At 40.0% G+C, this 18,196-nt stretch overlaps 2 protein-coding genes and 1 long non-coding RNA gene across 8 annotated transcripts in view; 1 reads left to right on the top strand and 2 right to left on the bottom strand.

Moving 5' to 3' along the window:
* Nucleotides 1-8,765, bottom strand: part of exoc5 (exocyst complex component 5) — an 82,897-nt gene extending 74,132 nt beyond the window's left edge. For both annotated transcript variants that reach the window (XM_069916914.1, XM_069916915.1), the window contains exons 1-2: nt 8,548-8,765; nt 1,545-1,639 (exon numbers count right to left, since the gene is read on the bottom strand). In XM_069916914.1, the coding sequence (XP_069773015.1) occupies nt 1,545-1,639; nt 8,548-8,574 (122 nt within the window). In that variant the 5' untranslated portion in view covers nt 8,575-8,765. The remainder of the gene's footprint in view (nt 1-1,544; nt 1,640-8,547) is intronic.
* An 11-nt stretch (nt 8,766-8,776) lies between these two features.
* Nucleotides 8,777-18,196, top strand: part of ap5m1 (adaptor related protein complex 5 subunit mu 1) — a 28,485-nt gene continuing 19,065 nt past the window's right edge. Inside the window, exons 1-4 of one of the 3 annotated variants that reach the window (XM_069916918.1) lie at nt 8,777-8,961; nt 11,104-11,767; nt 12,505-12,732; nt 15,482-15,621. In XM_069916918.1, the coding sequence (XP_069773019.1) occupies nt 8,894-8,961; nt 11,104-11,767; nt 12,505-12,732; nt 15,482-15,621 (1,100 nt within the window). In that variant the 5' untranslated portion in view covers nt 8,777-8,893. Of the gene's footprint in view, nt 8,962-9,005; nt 10,972-11,103; nt 11,768-12,504; nt 12,733-15,481; nt 15,622-18,196 lie in introns of those variants that run through there. The other 2 variants (XM_069916916.1, XM_069916917.1) reach the window with 2 other exon arrangements.
* The window catches only part of LOC138753669 (uncharacterized), a 65,640-nt gene continuing 58,396 nt past the window's right edge, over nt 10,953-18,196 (bottom strand). The window contains exons 4-5 of one of the 3 annotated variants that reach the window (XR_011351355.1): nt 12,460-12,757; nt 10,953-11,652 (exon numbers count right to left, since the gene is read on the bottom strand). This is a non-coding gene — a long non-coding RNA (uncharacterized lncRNA). Of the gene's footprint in view, nt 11,653-12,459; nt 12,758-15,266; nt 15,508-18,196 lie in introns of those variants that run through there. The other 2 variants (XR_011351353.1, XR_011351354.1) reach the window with 2 other exon arrangements.

The following is an 18,196-nucleotide window of genomic DNA, read 5'->3' as shown; positions in this document are numbered from 1 at the left end:
ATGCGAAGAGTTGTGGGATGCTGAATTAGAGGAAAGATGTGGTGATATGGTGTAATCTGCCACTTCTGTGGTTTACTGGATATTGTAGCCAGTTAAAATTCAGTGAACCGGCCATAAAAATTATGCAACCATCCACCAAAAGGCCATGGAAATTTGGAACAGTCAGTGGTATTTGAAATTTGTGAGATGAACAGCATAGGAAGCAGATCAATAGGGATCGTCCATCTCCCCATCCCTCAACTCCAGCAGATGTACTGAGCAAGAGCAAGGAATAGATCAAGTAGGTTTGTCATAATAGGAGAGAGTGCAGGGGAGATTTCACAGGAAATGGCCTAGGATGGAGCCTTTTAGTTATGAGCAGAAGATAAAGGAGTATCAGGAGAGGAGACAAGAGAAACTCCCCAGAGAGGAGGAAATTAAGAGGAGACATGATTAAGATATACAACATTGTCAGGGTTATAAATAGGGCAGGAACTCTTTCCCCTATATCAGAGGTCGACAAAACAATTTTTAAAAAACCCTCAAAGAAACAGGCTTCAAATACATAACCTCCCATTTGGATGATCTCATAAATATTGATAAACATTGATGTTCATTTTTAGACTTCTTTCTGCTCATACAAAATTATACTTTATCAAAACTAACAAAGAATTCATGTAAAGAGTAATAGAGGAAAGACATCTAGATGTGTATTGTGAAACCAAATAAAACACATTGACAAGGGAAAACTCTATTAAGACAAATGGCTTCAACTAAATATGAACCCACAGGATGTTAAAAATGAAGTCATTAGCATTTCTTGGAATCACAGGTCTCCCTTTTATATTGGCAACAATAGAAATCAATTCAATCATGTGTTCTTGTTTCATCACACAAACACTCATTTGGAAACTTTGCTTTGTCAGTTATATTTTGAAGGTCACTGTATTTGTATAGTTCCTGCTGCAACATAAAATGCATTCTATGTTGCTTTACCCAGAGGGTTGTGAATCTATGGAATTGACTGCCCCTTGAAGCAGTGGAGGCTACCTCAGTAAAGATACTCAAGATAAAGTTGGATAGATTTTTACATAGAGGGGAAATTAAGGGATATGGAGAAAAGGTAGGGAAGTGGCGATGACCCAATCATCAGATCAGCCATCTCATTGAATGGCAGAGCAGGCTCAATGGGCCAGATGGCCTACTCTTGCTTCTATTTCCTGTGCTCTAAACCTGCTCATGAGATGGATGCATCAGCAGGTTTTCTCCTGTATGTTAGTAATCAAGTTAACTGAATAGTTAAACAACTATCCCAATGATTTTGCACAGAACAGAATTCTATCAGATATATTAATCATTCATCCAGAGACTCTAATATGTTAGTCAGCCAGAGTATACTTTGAAGGCCACATAGTAATATATTTAATCACTCAACAAGACATTTAGTAGTTCTCTTGCTTATAGTGAAGGGTTTTATCCATGCAAGAGGACCAGAATATTGTACTGACAAAAATGCCTCTCTATTTGGAAAGTCAGATTGAAAGCTTGCCATAAAATCCAACAACCTCTTTGGATCAAAGGCTTCTGCTCCACCCCTGGAACGTCCACCTGGTGTCCTCCATGCCAGACGTTCAATGTACTCATCAACATCGAAGGGTTCCTGAGAAAATAAACACCCATGTTACGACAGCCAGAAGAAATCCACACACTATCTATCAACATTATAACGACACTAAAGCAAATAGTGGCACAATTTCAGAGAAATTGGCAGCATGCCCAATAAGCACAAGGAAAAAAATTAGGCATTTCATAGAATGGGAAGACTACATTATCCACAAAATCTAATCACAAAAAATTCTTTAAAATAATTTATGTTACATAATGGAGCAGTATGATACATCCATAAAGGTAATTTACAGTCATGTAACCACACAAGACAGATACAGGCCCTTGCTAACCAAGTTGTCTACCAGAACTAGTCCTTTGCCTGGATTTGGCCCACTGTAAATCTTTCCTGTCCATGTACCTGTTGCAATGTCATAATTGTACTCACCTCTACCATTTCCATTGTTAACTTGTTCCATATTCTCACCAAAGTGTGTTTTAAAAGTTGTTTCTCAGGCCCCTTTTAAATCTTTCAACTCTCCCTTAAATATATGCCCTCTAGTTTTAGTGTCTCCGACCCTGGGGGGGAAAAAAAACTGTGACTAATCACCTTATCTATGCCCCTCATGGTGAGATTTCTTTATCTCTCAGCCTCCTATGCTCCAGGGAAAAGTGTTCCAGCCTATCTCGTCTCTCTTTCAACTCGAACCCTCCATCCTCATAAATCATGGCTGCTCTCTTTCCAATTTAATGACATCTTTTCTAGGCCAGCTACTCAGGTCTTAAGCACATATAAATGGAGGAGGTTAACAAATAAGTGCAATGTCCAAATGATTTCAGCAGACTAATTAAATTTTACATGGGCCATAATCAGAAAAATACACTAAAGATCACAGAATTATGCCATTATTAGGTGACAGACACTGCACCAACATCTTTTTTGTATGCCAACCAACACTTATGTATCAATTATGCAAATTCAAAAAACATACATAAACTATTCTAGAATGGGAGGTACAGACATGCTAATAGCTTGAGTTCTGAAACTACTCAAATTATTGAAAACATTCCTTTTCATCTGAATTTCAACATAAAAATGCAGTTCCTTGGGATAGAAAAATTTTATTTTGAAATTTCTGAAAAAACATCTACAATTAAAACATCATTTTTATGAATCTGAATAACCCCACTGATAAGCTTTTCCTGGCCAATATGTTGGACAATTGAGGAAAAAAAATGCTTGCATAGTCAGTATGCAACACATGAGCTAATTTTTTTCTACTGATAAAATATCGCCATCTCTGGAAATCCCATCATTAATTGCCCTTTACAAGCTGCTGATGAGACACTTCTTGAAAGTACAGTCTAAATGGTACCCACAAGGTTTGATATTACTCAGTTTAAAAGTAAGTGACTTCCTATATCATTTCAGAAGGCAGCCAGACATCTGCATGACCTAACCTTGGGAGGATTTCAAAGATTAACAATAATTTCCAGAATACCATTTGCCCAACCTTTTCTGTCTTTTAGGACTTAAGGAATGAAAAGCATCTTTCTCATCATTACTCCGGATTCACTCGTCTAATTGCTCAAGCATTATATTACCTTACTCACAAGTAGTTACATATACTTTAAAATAGGGAATTTTCAAAAAAGTCTAATGAACTGTGGTCATGGGCATGTTACAGTACACAAAATTTAGTTTTGCCAGATGAGGTATGGTACCATGGAAACCAAGGAAAACCATTTTGGCACAACAAACTAATCCAACGTTTTAAAAATCATTTCCAAATTAAAAATGAGATTCCAACATGGCCTGAAGCCATGAGCTGGGTTGGGAGCAACTCCTTTGGCAGACAAAGTGCACCTTTAGTCAACTGCTTCAGCCCAATACCTTGCTAATTCAGCTAAAGATCATCAACTACTGAAAGAAAAACAGCCAAAAATCAAACAGCCCTATTTCTACAGGAATGAAATGAGGGTGAAAAGAAAACCTTTTATTTAATTTGACATTTAGCAGTAAAATCCAAGTGCATAGTTAAACATAGAAATTTCCTTCAGTGATTCAGCAATAATAAGAAGCAATTATTGAATTGACAAGAATTTCTGTCCTTATTAATTTATTATGAAACTTTATGTGGCTGCACCATGCAGCCACATAAACTTTAAAGGCAAAAAAAGCCTGTAATTATAGCTCTTGGATTAAAAACTCAGGAACACTCAGCTTGTCACAATCACAGATAGTATGTATCAATTTTGTAATTTTAACTTCAATCAGTATATTACATTTAAAAATTTTCACTTTAATTGGTTTGCTGAAAAATATTCTTAAAAACTATCAATAATTATGTGAGAAGTATCTGCAAATGACATTAGAGAATGTGAATTCAACATTACACAAACTTCAAAGTCAGCAGGCCTGGCTCCCCAATACCCATAAAACCTGGGGCAATGACACAAGGAAAACCAGAGATCAAATAAAAATGTCAAATTCCAAATAGATGTTCAAAGACAATCATTTCATGATTATCCTGCTACCATATACCAGATCATTTAGGGAAAAACAAATTAGGCAAATCAAAGTATAACTGAACATTACAAATATAAATTCAGTATAGGAAATAATCATGCCAGACAATATTTGTAGAGAAAGTATAGAGTTTTATCAATTAAGCTTTCATTACAACTCAATGACCCAAATGCTAACTCTCCCCTCAAAAACTGCCTGACCTTAGTATTTCCATCATTTTGAGTACTTGCTTCAGATTTCCTCTATTTGCAACACTTTCCTTCTGGAAAGCAGTCTGATTATAGAACACTTGGAAACCAATTACCAACAACATATACTCTACCCCTCTCAACAGCATGACTATTTACTTTTCAACAATTGGTCTGGAATGAGCCCTGATATCCTTATTGAGCACAGGTGGATTACCTGAGTTTTTAAACTATGTATCTCTCAAGCACATTTACCTTGCAAGAACAAACCAGAATGCTTGAATTCTCTTTCAACTAGAGTTTTCAACCCCATAATAAATCATAAAACAGTTTCCAACTTCACCCATTTTTCTCCTCAGGCACATCAAAGATTTCAAAGGATTTCCAAGACGATCCCTCCTGCAAACACTAATCTTATGTGATTCTTAGTCCTTCATTATTTCAACTTGTAAATCTAACAATAAAGTCACCCCTCCTTATCTTCATAACCCTAATCCTCTGTATGGTGAATTCTATATGTCTGATAAGTTTCCATGCATATCCTCCTCCTTACTACCCCACCCCCTTTCTTATTGATGGCTGTTTTCTAAACAGATCAGCCATCACTCTGTGAATGCCATCAAGACTGCTTCCTCATGTAGGTAAACAAGAAAATCTGTAGATGCTGGGATCTTAAGTAAAAACACAATGCAGGATGTAGAGAAAGCCACAACAGGAGCACCAGATGCATTAGATGACTCCTGCAGATACAGAAGTGAAGCATTGCTTCATTTGGAAGGACTGTCTGTAGCCCTGAATAGCAGTGCGGGAGGAGGCGTGGGTGCAAGTGTGACACTTCCTGCTGCCACAGTGGAAAGTGCCAAGGGGATGATTTCTGGGAAGGGACGAGTGAATGAGGGAGACATGGAGATACTGGACGTAGACTGGGAGATCACTTCGCTTCGCACCTTCACTCTGTCCGCATCAGTGACAGGGATCTCTCAGTGGCCCACGATTTCAATTCTGCCCCCAACTCTTATGCCATCATGTCTGTCCATGACCTCATGTACCATCAAACCAAGACCACCTGTAAATTTGAGGACCAGCACCAAACTTTCCAACTGGGCACCCTTCAACTGGATATCATTAACATAGTCCTCGGTTTATGCTACCCTATTCCCCATGCTCTCTCTCTTCCCCATTCCTCTGCTTTCCTCCAGCTCTCCACCCTTTCCCTCTTTATTCAGAGCCATTCCCCCCTTGTTTGTTGGTATGTCCTCTCTCCCTTATCCACCTACTACCTCCTGCCTGTGGGACTGCGCTCTTCCCGCCTACCAATTTGTTAGGGCGCCTGCCTACATTTCATTCAAACCTTGATGAAGGCCTCAAGCCCAAAACATTGGTTCTGCATCTTTATCTTTGCTACATAAAGTACACTGTTTGACCTACTGAGTTTCTCCAGCATTGTGTTTTTACTTCAATCGTGATGTCTGCAGACTTTCATGTTTTACTCAATGCTAGGGTCTAGTGAAGTACACAGTGCTGGAGAAACTCTGAAGTCATGCAGCATCCATGGAAGTAAAAGGCCATTGACATTTTGGTCCTGAGCCCTTCATCAGGAATGGTGAAAATCAAGCAGATGTCTGAATAAAAGGTAGGGATGGCGTGGGGAAAGTGGAAGGGAAGGAGCACTAACTAACAGGTAAGAAGCAATAGGGAGATACAGGTGGAAGGGTAGAAAAGAAAGAGCCTGAGAAGCGATTGGGAAGGCCAAGATAGCTCTCTGATAGGAAAAGGAACAGAAGGGGGTGAGGAGCTAGAGGAAGGGAGACCTAGCAGTAGGTAAAGAGCGAAACTATGGAAAGGGGTTAACAAAAATTGGAGAAGTCAATATGCCATCTGATTGGAGACTGCTAAGTTATAATACAAGGTATTGTCCTCCAATTTGCAGGTGATCTTATTTTGGCAGGAAGAGGCCATGGACAGATAGGTCAGTGTGGCAATGGTGTGTCAAATTAAAGTGGCTGGCCACTGGGAGGTCTTTGTTGTTGCAGTGTACAGAGCAAAGGTTCTCAACAAAACTCTCTCCAAGTCTGCACCAGGCTCCCTGATGTAAAGGGGATCGCATTAGGAGCAACAAATGCAGAATATGACCACGACAAATTCACAAGCCAGATGTTGCTTCATCTGGAATGGCTGCTTTGGGACCCAAATAGTGGTGGGGAAGATGTACAAGTGTAGCACTTCTTGAGGTCACAGGGGGAGGTGGCAAGGGTGTTTGGTTAGAAGGAATGAGTGGACGAGGGAGTCATGCAGGGAGTGATCTCAACAGAAAGAAGAGAGGGGAGGGGAAGATGTGTCAGGTGGAGGGATCCTGTTGTAGGTGATGAAAATGGCAGAGAATGATATTTTGGATGCGGAGATTGGTGTGGTAGTAGGTAAGCACAAGGGAATCCTTGTTCTTGTTGTGTCTGTGATGTGAGTGAGGAAAACAGCCAAGGCAGATGCGTGGGAAATAGAGATGCGGGTGAGGGCTGAGTGAATAGCAGAAACAGGAAGTTACTTTTACTGAAGAAGAAAGATATCTCAGATGTCCTGGAATTAAATGCATTGTCTTGGGAGCATATGCAGAAGAGAGGGATGAAATTGAAGAAAGGAATAGATTCCTTACAGGAGACAGGGTGAGAAGAGGTATAGTCTAGGTAACTGGGGAAGTTCGTAGGTTTATAAAAAAATGCCTGGAGATTGTTTGTCTCCCAAAATGGGGACAGAAACATTGAGGAAAAGGAGTTTCCAGAAAAAGACCGTGAATAATTTGAGGTCAGTGTGGAAGTTGGCAGCAAAGTGGATAAAGTTGATGAGCTTATCATGGTGCAGGAGCTTTCACCAACTTATTTGTCAATGGAACAGAGGAAGAGTTGATGTTCCTTGCCTGCATGGATTGCTCCACATATCTAACAAAAAGACAAGCATAGCTGGGACCCCTACAAGTACCCATAGCTACGCCTTTGACTTGGAGAAAATGGGATATACCAAAGAGAAGTATTGAGGCAAGTACACTTTCTGCCAAGTGGAGTAGGGTGGTAGTGGAGGGGGACTGGTTTGGTCCATTATTCAGGACAAAAAAAAAAGTCTTAAGACCTTCTTTACAGGGATGAATCTGTTTAGGGACCAGATGTCTACAGTAAAAATAAGGCAGTCTCGCCCAGGGAACTGAAAGTTGTCAAAGTGATGGAGAGGATGCGAGGTATCCCCAAATATCGATGGGAAGGGACTGAACGTCCGCAATCAAAATACGTATCCTTATTAAAATCCACCCTTATATAACCATATAACCACTTACAGCACAGAACAGGCCAGTTCGGCCCTACTAGTCCATGCCGTAGCAAATCCCCACCCTCCTAGTCCCACTGACCAGCACCCGGTCCATACCCTTTCCACCAACCTTTTGATAACGGTCTTTCTTCAACCACAAAACCTATTTTTAAAGGCAACTTTAAGCGTCTGAAAATATTTTTTCATCTTTAAAAAGCTACATTATTGATACATGTATAGGATGGTGCAGAAGAAAAGCAATAGTAAGGATTTAAAATTTAGTTTTCTTTGTAACGATGGTAACTGTTCAGGATTTTTAAAAAAGTAGTTTTCTGGTAAATCACTGAGATCATAGGTCAGTAACAGCTGAGAAATTACATTGAAAGATACTGAAGTTAAAAAAAATCGATTCAGCGTATAAAATAAACAACAATTGGATAATATGGTGGCCACAAGATTTTAATATATTCTCTTATTTGGCACAATGGACCAAATGACATCTTGCATTCATTTCTATACGTGGGGAACAATAAATCACAGTATTGATTGTAGTCGGTTCTTTAAAAAATTTCAACACTGAACATCAGGTTGTGATATACGGAAATAAATCCTTTTAACATTCCTTACTTTTGCGATCCAATCGTGACAAGTAATTTGTTGAATTAACAAATGATATCCACCTAGAACATCAACTGGTTTCTCAACCATCGGATTTATTACATTTTCTGGTCTTTATTATAGGCTTCCAGCAACCCCAGCATCTCGCTGCTCGGTGGTTGATCGTTGCATTACTTCGGATATTGGATGTTTAACAACTGGAATCCATACGCGTGTGCCCAATACATCTCGGCAGTCAGCCATTTTTCGCATTTACCTGCTACACCGAGATCCGAGTTGGATCAGATACGGTGGGACCAAAACAAGACCCAAAACGCCGGAGCCGGGACCCACCTCGAACAGTTCCGCCGTGGCAGCCATGACGGCAGGCGTTGGAGTTCTTCGTTATCTGTCAGCCACGGCGCCTACATAATGAAGAATCCAACAATAAGCCGAAGGATGGTGTCCACTTCCGAAAGCAAAGCCGGCGACTTTGGCTTCACCCCGACACCTTTTCACCTGACCCCGGGCGACTCGTCCATCTTTTCGCCCCACCGGAAGTCGCTCGAGCGACTGCGCCAACCGGCGACCCTTTGACCCGCGCGGCTGCCATTGCGCAGGAGCGCGATCTTCTTCCGTGACGTCCGTTCGATCGCGTCGCTGTCCTTTCCCCATCATAATTTCCGTGAGCTTCATCAAGATGAGCATTCGTGCATTTTGGCTGGTGGGGTTGGAGAGGGGAGAAGCGCCGTCAGTGAAGTTTTCGAGGTAATAACGTGCCGTCGACGACGATTTGTTCCTATCCTCTGTTAATCATGAGACTCTCCATCAACGCGCTGTCAGGGTCGTTCATTGTCCAGGCACTTTGGACTGACCACATTCAATTTGGAAATCAGGATCAGAAAGTTCATAATGTTCAAAGACGTTAGGGAAAAGATGTTTGACATCTCTGATAGCAGTCAAGGAATAAAGACAATTCCGAGACTAATGTCCTAGCCTCTACCTATTAGAACATAGAAGAGTATAACACTGGAATGCAATGCTTTAAACATGAGGCCAAATTAGAATAAATCTCTGCCATTTGCACATGATACCTATCCCTCCATGCCCAGCATATTCAGGTATCTACAGTATCCAGGAACCATTGAAGTGGTATTTGGTATCTGCTCCTTCCACCACGACTCAGGCAACTGGGAATTGGAGCAGTACCGAATTTTCTTCCCCTCAATTCAGTTACAAACCAAAGCCCTCTCCGAGTGCCGAAGTTGGCTTTCTTGGATAATAGAAGAGATAGAGAACATGATGAAACCAAAAGTGGATGTATGATGTGATCAGGTGAATTCTTCAAGCAATACAAGTTGCAAAGACAAAATGAAACTGACAAACAGAAAATGAGAATAGAATGTAAAAAAGAAACAAATTTTAGACATACAGCATGGTAACAGGCCCATGAGCCTGTGCCGCCCAATTACACCCGATTAACCTACGCCCTTGTACATTTTGAAGGGTGGGAGGAAACCAAAGCCCTGGGAAAACCCACACAGACACAGGGAGAATGTACAAACTCCTTACAGTCAACATGGGATTTGAACCCTAGTCCTGGTCGCTGGCACTCTAACAACATTGCGCTAACCTCTATGCTAATTGTGCTGTCCCAATGTGAGTTTTGGGCTATTTGTGGCATACCAGCTAAAAGTGTCTGAAGAAAGCAAATTATTGATCTGAAGGCAAGTGTCCAAGAAGATTGGAGATCGTACTTTGTTAAACAGGCTTACCTGCCACACATCACATTAGTTTTCGTGGTGTGGTTTCCTTTCAACTTCTTTCTGTCCCACCTTTCTGTCTCCTTTCCCTTTTTGCAATTTCCACAACTCTTTCTCTCCCAAACAACTTCTGCTCACTACATTAAAAAAAAAATGTAGAGGTCTTTGAGAGAGTGCACTGGAGTTATTTCAAAGTGTTTCCAGAGAAGTGTGCTTTTCCATTCAAGAATTGGTTGGAGAAGCTGGTGCAAAGAAGATTGAGAAGGAATTTGAGAGGCAAATAATATGAAAACTTTAGTTAATATCCCAAAGAGCAGCTGTCTCCTTAGCTGATGATGTAAAGGGGAAGGAGACATAATTTAAGATTTTGGGTAGGAGATAAAAGTGATGTAGAACTATGGAAAACACCAGCACAGAAACCAGCCTTTTGGCCCATTGAGTCTGTGCCGAACTATTTTTTTAAAACCCTAGTCCTATCGACCTGCAACCAGACCATAGCCATCTGTATCCCTCCCATCCATGATCCTTTCAAATTTCTCTTGTGTTAAAATCTAACCTGCATCCACCACTTCTGCTGGCAACATGTCCCCACTCTCACCACCTTCTGAGTGAAGGAGTTTCCCTTAAACATTTAACCTTTTTACACACTATAACGATAAAATGCACTGCCTGCTTGGGAGGTCGAGCCAAAGACCATCAATAATTTCAAAAGGAATTTGGAGAGGAACTTGAGGAAAATAGGTTGCATGACCATTGGAATAGAGTTGGAGATGAGCCTGATTGAATTGGCTCTCAGAGAAATGGCTTGAACTCAGAGGCCTGTGGCATCCTGTGTTTGTTGATTCCGTGTCTCCATAGTATTTTTGAAATTTAGACATTTTCATTGGTTATCCACTACCAATGCCGATTTTGAAAGGCCTGTGAAATGCTGTATGCTGTAAAGAACATCAATGTTGCCTTCAGGATCAAACTTGACAAGAAAAGACAAAATGCAAATTATCATTTTATTTGATAGGTAGGTTATATTCCAGCAAGTATACAATTTGCATTCATGCTACAGTTTCTGTGCATTTTATTAATTCTCAACTATTCAAAGTAATAATTCATTTGTGTTTATTATTAAAGAAAGCATGCATTCTCTTTATAGACGATATCCAACAGTCGAAAAAAGAGCCAGAATCTTTAATGGGAAAAGCTATACAGAAATGCCGGAAAACAAGATTTTTCTGAAAGCCCTTTTCAGCGAACTTGGTATGACTGAGCTGGACAAGAACTTTGTGGAACACAGAGATAGCTGTTGCAGAATAAACAGGACATCCATCCACGAAATAACCGTTGGAGACGGGATTCTTTGGCCTGTTCTTGTGATGACACAAAATGCGATCCTCTACGCTTGTCTTCCTTTAGTTGATCAGCCTTTGACTCCCCATCCACCATTAATAAATCTACCTGGAATTTCTGCTGCATTTGCCTTACTATCAGGGTTAATGGCCTTTCTAAATCTGTCACAGAGAAATGAATCAGAAATTGCAAGCAAGGTGGCTCAGCTCCCTGCAATGTTGATGCATGCCTGTCCACTAGGGACTCCAACGGATACTGATTTTGGATTGATGCAAACCCTTTCTGGATGCCAAGGACCTCAAAATTCAGTTTCAGCAATGCCAACACAAAAGCAACCAGCTTGGAAGCCTGGTACCTACAAAGGGAAACCACAGGTTAATGTATATGTCACGGAGCAAATTCGGTCAATGCAATATGGCAAGAAAGATGTGATTGATGTATGGCAGGAGTATGGAACTGTAACATGTAAGGTTAGTACTGTTTACGTAAACTACTTGGTGAGAAATAAATTCCCAACAAAAATTAGAAAGGTGTATTTTTTTAAAAATGCATACATTTTTAATACTGAAGTTATATTGAGGGGGGGGGATTTAAAAGAGGCAAACATGATAAAAAGTTTTGATAATGTGCCAATGTATGGATCATAACATTTTATGTTTATGATTTATTTGGAGAAATCTCTCATGGCTACAAATGTGATAATTTTTCTTACTTTGATTAGGTTTGGCTTCATGCTTAGTTTTATGAAGGATACTTATTATAATGAACAAGGGATCAAATATGTAACCCATCCTATAAGAGAATTCTGCTCAATGCTAGTATTTACTTCAGTGATAATATTATGGATTCAAGTCCTCTGCAGGAATGCTGTATTTCCAATGAGATGCAAAATAAAGGCCTAGTTGGGTGTAAAATGATCCATTATGAAAATTGTCATAGGATGAATGTTGCTCCAACCAAAATTTATATCTTGATCAAAACCAGCATTTTAACAAAGCTGTGTGCAACTTAGTTGTTTTCTTCTAACAGCAGCCACAAATACACTGCAAGGTCATTTATTAGCTGCAAGCAAATATCAATTTTTTTTTTTTCCTGTTAACTTAAGAGAGCTCACTATAGATTGACTCCTATCTGTTGCAAAAAAAAATTGTTTCTGACTTACTTGAAATTATTTTTTTTCTAACTTGCTGTGTTTGTTCCAATTTAGTGCGATCTGGAAGGAATAATGCCAACTGTTACTGTAAGCCTAAATTTACCCATCAATGGATCTCCTCTCCAGGATATTCTTGTGCATCCTTGTGTCAGTGCAGTTGACTCCACTATCCTTACTTTCAACAGTGTTGATGATATGGATGATTCATTGTTCAATGGACCTTACAAGTTTCCCTTCACACCACCATTAGATGTATTTAAACTCTGCTCCTACACTTCTCAAGTCAGTGTATATTTTACTCATTTATCTGAAAACAAAAAGAATATATTTTTTATTCAAATTTTGCAGTTTCTTTTTAAAAGATTTGTATAAATAAAAGTACACTTTCATTAAAATTGTTTTAGTTTCATTTGAATTGACTTATTTTTAATTTATTGTCTTTGTGTCAGACTTGGCTCAGCAATTAGGTTCTCAGTTTTGTCATGGTTGAACTTATCATGAGTGGACATAATCTCGACTGATAGTTCTGTAACAGGAGTGTCATATAATCAGAATTATCATTTTTTAGATAAATTGGTAATCAGAAGCCAGTTTACTTATTTATGTGAACATAAAATTGCTCAAGCACATAAAAGTGTAGAGATGTTCTTGATAATTCTCTCACATCGACATCACTTCTGATCATTTATCCTCTAAGTCATCATTTTCAATTTTCAGTATTTTGGTGCTAATTATTTGTCTTTGAATTTAGCTTTTGCATATATCGATTGTATTGATTTTTATAGCTGCCCTTGTAACAGAATACTGGGGAAGAAGGTTCACATAGTTTATTGATTTGAACTGAAAAATTGATGTGCTGTAGTTGGAATGCAAATGCAAGAACTAGAGTGGCTGTTAAACTGTGGGGGGGGGGGGGGGGGGGGGGCGGGTCCAAGGCCTATTCCTTTCTACTTCATCTCATCCAAATTCTAAAACTGGTAGTTGAATCAATTTACAGAATTTTCACTTCAGAAAACAATTTTTTTTGTCATGTAAAATGCAAAAAATAGATTTTGCAATTGAATTTCTAAGTCATAATGCTGTCCCAAATTTTGACACATCAATCAGCCTCTCGAGTTTACATAGAAACATAGAAGATAGGAGCAGGAGTAGGTCATTCAACTCTTCGAGCCTGCTCCGCCATTCAACGAGATCATGGCTGATCTTAAAGTTCAGTACCTCATCCCCGCCTTCTCTCCGTAACCTTTAATACCCTTATACTGAAGAAATTTTTCGAATTCCCTCTTAAATATATTTAATGAACCTGCCTCTACTGCCCTCTGTGGCAATGAATTCCACAGATTCACCACCCTCTGGGTAAAGAAATTCCTCCTCATCTTGGTCCTAAATGGTTTTGCCTATTATCCTCAAACCATGGCCCCGGGTTTTGGATTTTCCCATCATTGGAAACATCCCATCTGCGTCCACTCTGTCCAGTCCTGCCAGAATTTTATATGTCTCTATGAGATCCCCTCTCAATCTTCTAAACTCCAGCGAGTACAATCCCAATTTGCGCAATCTTTCCTCTTAAGTCATTCCTGCCATTCCAGGTATCAGCCTGGTGAATCGCCTCTGCACTCCCTCCATTGCAAGAACATCCTTCCTTAGATAAGGTAACCAAAACTGCACACAATACTCCAGGTGGGGTCTCACCAAGGCCCTGTACAGCTGCAGTAAGGTATCCTTGTTCCTATACTCAAACCCTCTTGATATGAAGGCCAACATACCATTTGCCTTTTTAACCGCCTGCTGTACCTGCATGCTCGCCTTCAGAGACTAGTGTACAAGTACCCCTAGGTCTCTCTGCACTTCCCCATCTCTTAATCTATTGCCATTCAAATAGTAATCTGCCCTCCGGTTTGTATTACCAAAGTGGATAACCTCACATTTGCCATGTATCTGCCCAGTCCCTCAATTTATCCAAATCGCACTGGAGCTTCCTGACCCCCTCTTCCGTGCACACAACCCCTCCTAGCTTAGTGTCATCTGCAAATTTGGAGATATTACATCCAATCCCCTCATCCAGATCATTAATGTAAATTGTGAACAGCTGGGGTCCCAGTACAGATCCCTGTGGCACCCCACTGGTCACCGCCTGCCACTCAGAAAATGAGCCATTTATTCCAACTCTCTGTCTTCTACCTGCCAGCCAGTTCTCAATCCACATCAATACTTTGCCCCCAGTCCCATGAGCCTTAATTTTGGAAGCCAGTCGTTTATGCGGGACCTTATCGAAGGCCTTTTGGAAGTCCAGGTACACCACATCCACTGGCTCTCCCCCATCTATTTTACCTGTCACCATCTCAAAGAATTCCAATAGATTTGTCAAGCATGATTTACCTTTTGTAAATCCATGTTGACTCCGTCCGATCCCTTCTCTGCTAGTCATATGCTCTGCTATGACAACCTTAATAATGGATTCCATCATTTTGCCCACTACTGATGTAAGGCTCACCGGCCTATAATTCCCCATATAATGGTGGCTGATATGATTTAACCTGAACTTTTAACCAGGCCACAACCTCACCCCTCCCTCTCCCAGTCATCATGAATCTGACTAATTCTGCCTGTATTATGCTTTGAGGGATGGAGTTCTAAAAGCTCGATTCCCTGAGATGAGAAAAAAAACTGTGCAAAAAAAAACTTTGTCTCTAGTGGTTGACCTCTTATTTTTAAACAGTTCCGTCAAAAATGGGAAATTCCCTCTCCATATCCAGCCTGTCAAAACCCTTCAAGATCTTGTTCTTTATTGATTGCATCTCATTCTTTTTGACTCCACAGTCTATAAACCAAGCCTGTCTGTTTAAAAAAAAGTTTGATTCCACTGATGTTTTTTTAACCCCACATCATGTTTACTGTATTGTTTCAAATTAGATAATCTTTTTTGTAAGAAAATAATGCATCCTGAGTTAGAATTTAACACTTTTTTTATGCGAGTGAACTGGTTTGCTCCAATATTTGAATAATGTTGTCCTCATCATCTTGCTTGCAGGCACCAGTTCCTCCAATTCTTGGTTTCTATCAAATGAAGGAAGAAGAGCAACAGATAAAGATTTCAGTCAATCTGAAACTACATGAAAGTGTCAAAAATGGATTTGAATATTGTGTAGCTCACATTCCCTTCTTCAGCAGGTAACGGACATGGTCTCTGCTGTATCAATTAATGTTTCATGTGGAAAAAGAGTGGACAATGACTAGCAAATTTGTAGGATGAGGCAAATTGTAAAATTTACTGTCCCCATCCCACAATTCCTACCATACCAAACAGCCTTTTTGAATGTGAATATTCTTTTTCATTGATTTGCTTTCAGCACTTATAATTTGTGTTAAAGGTTGGAAAACTGGTGATGGGTGAATGGCTTACAGATGGGATAGGATATAGTGAGTTAGATTCTTTGTTTGGTGGAGATTGGAAGGCCAAAGAAGGATTATTTTCCAAAAGAGAAGCAGATGTAGAAAAAAAAAGCCCTGCAACGAGAGATATTAAAATTAATTGTTGTGTTATGATATTCTGAAATTTCAACTATGATTTTAAATGTTATCATCTGTTGCACAACATTAGGTCCCTTAATCTGTTTTCACAGCATGTTGCCTTTGAACATTGTAAAATTTCCTCCCTGGGTATGCTGTGCAGACTATTTCTGTGGACTGTTTGTTGAAGGGATTTTCTTTGGTAATTTAAATAAGTAGTTATAGCTACAGCAAACAAACCTGACATTTAGAGATACTGGTTACATTTACAATATTGATTCACATCCAAATCATTAAAACAGTTTTAATAATTATCTTTACATTTCAATATTGACTCTATTAGTGCCAAATTATTTGGAGGGGTTTTGAACCATGTCCACTTTTAATTTCTCTTAATCTACCATCTATAGTCCTTTATATAGAGAGGTATAATTTCATTTTGTACACCATGATTTAAAGAAAATACTACTCCTGTTAACAATATTGTTTAATTCTATGACAACTATAAATTTAAGTAGTTAAATTCCAAAAGCAGTGTATACTCAGAATCAGAATTTATTGTCATGAACAAGTATCGAAATTAATTGTTTTGGGGCAGCATCACAATGCAAACATTTATATAAACCGCCTTACAAAAATAAATAAAAATAGTGCACAAAAAGTCGAGGTAAGGCAGTGTCTTTGGTTCATTGATCATTCAGGAATCTGATGGCAGCGGGGAAGAAGCTGTCCTTGTGCCGCTGGGTGCTCATCTTCAGGCTCCTGTTCCTTTTTCCCAATGGTAGCAGAGTGAAGAGGGCATGGCCTGGGTGGTGGAGGTTCTTGAGAATAGAGGCTACTTTCTTAAGGCACTGCCTGATGTACATGTCCTCGATGGAGTGAAGTTTGTTGCCTGTATATCACAGGCTGAATTAACAACTTGCTGGAATTTTTTCTTGTCCTGAGCATTGGTGCCTCCATACCTGCTGAGATGCAACCAGCTAAGATGCTCTCCTTGGTACATCTGATAAAGCTTTCAGGAGTCTTCTATGACATAACAAATCTCCTCAAACACAAAACAAAGTATAGCCGCTGGTGAGCTTTCTTCCAGATTGCATTAAATTGGAGGTTCCAGGACAGATCCTCGGAGATTTTGACACCCAGAAATTTGAATTTCTTGACGTTCTTCACTATTGAACCCTCAATGAGGACTAGTTTGTGTTCTCCTGACTTCCTCCTGAAGTCCACAGTAATCTCCTTGGTTTTGCTAATGTTGAGTTCAAGGTTATTGAGCTCAGTTAGCTGATCTATCTCCCTCCTGTACGCTTCCTCATTGCCGTTTGTGATTCTGCCGAGAACTATTGTGTCATCGGCAGATTTGTAGATAACATTGGAATTATGCCTGGCCACACAGTCATGAGTGTATAGAGAGTAGAGCAGTGGGCTAAGCACGCATCCTTGGGGTGTGCCTGTGTTGATAGTCAGTGAGGAAGAGATGTTGTTTCCAATTCATACTGACTGTGGTCTTCTGATGAGAAAGTCAAGGATTCAGTTGCAGAAGGGAGTGGAGAGGCCCAAAGTTTGGAGCTTGTTGACCACCATTGAGGGAATAATGGTATTGAAGGCCGATCTGTAGTCGATGAAGACCACCCATGTGTATGCATTGTTGTTTTTGAGATGATCTAGAGCCAGTGATATTGTGAATTGCAGTTTGTCCAGCTCTTTGCTGGCCTTGATGAACCTCTTGAAGCATTTAATCACATTACAAGTTGGTGCTACTAGGCGATAGTGGTTGAAGCAGCTCACTCTGCTCTTCTTGGGCTGATGCCCTTTTGAAGTAAGTGGGAACAGCCAACTGCAGCAATGATAGATTGAAAATGTCCATGAACACTCTAGCTAGTTGCTTGGCACAGATTTTCAGTATCCTTCAGGGCCTGAAGCCTTGCGAGGGTTCACCCTTTTGATTTATGTTCTGACATCGGCCTCAGACACAGACATCACATGGTCCTCAGCGTTTACAGGGATTCTCGTAGACACTGTGGGTTCTCCTTTTCAAAGCGGCCATAGAAGGTGTTCAGCTCATCAAGTGACAAAGCATCACAGCCATCTGTGGTGTTCACCCTCACTTTGTAGGCTTAATGGCCTGCAATCCCTGCCATAGCCGGCAGGTATCTGTCTCTCTCTCTTCGGTAGACATTCTTCATGGTAGTGTGGCAGTGGCTCCTCTGGTCTCGCATGAGACTTATTGCTGGTAGTT

Source organism: Narcine bancroftii, chromosome 2 (assembly GCF_036971445.1).
Source record: "Narcine bancroftii isolate sNarBan1 chromosome 2, sNarBan1.hap1, whole genome shotgun sequence".
Classification (NCBI taxonomy): Eukaryota; Metazoa; Chordata; class Chondrichthyes; order Torpediniformes; family Narcinidae; genus Narcine; species Narcine bancroftii.
This window is presented reverse-complemented; position numbering and strand designations above follow the sequence as displayed.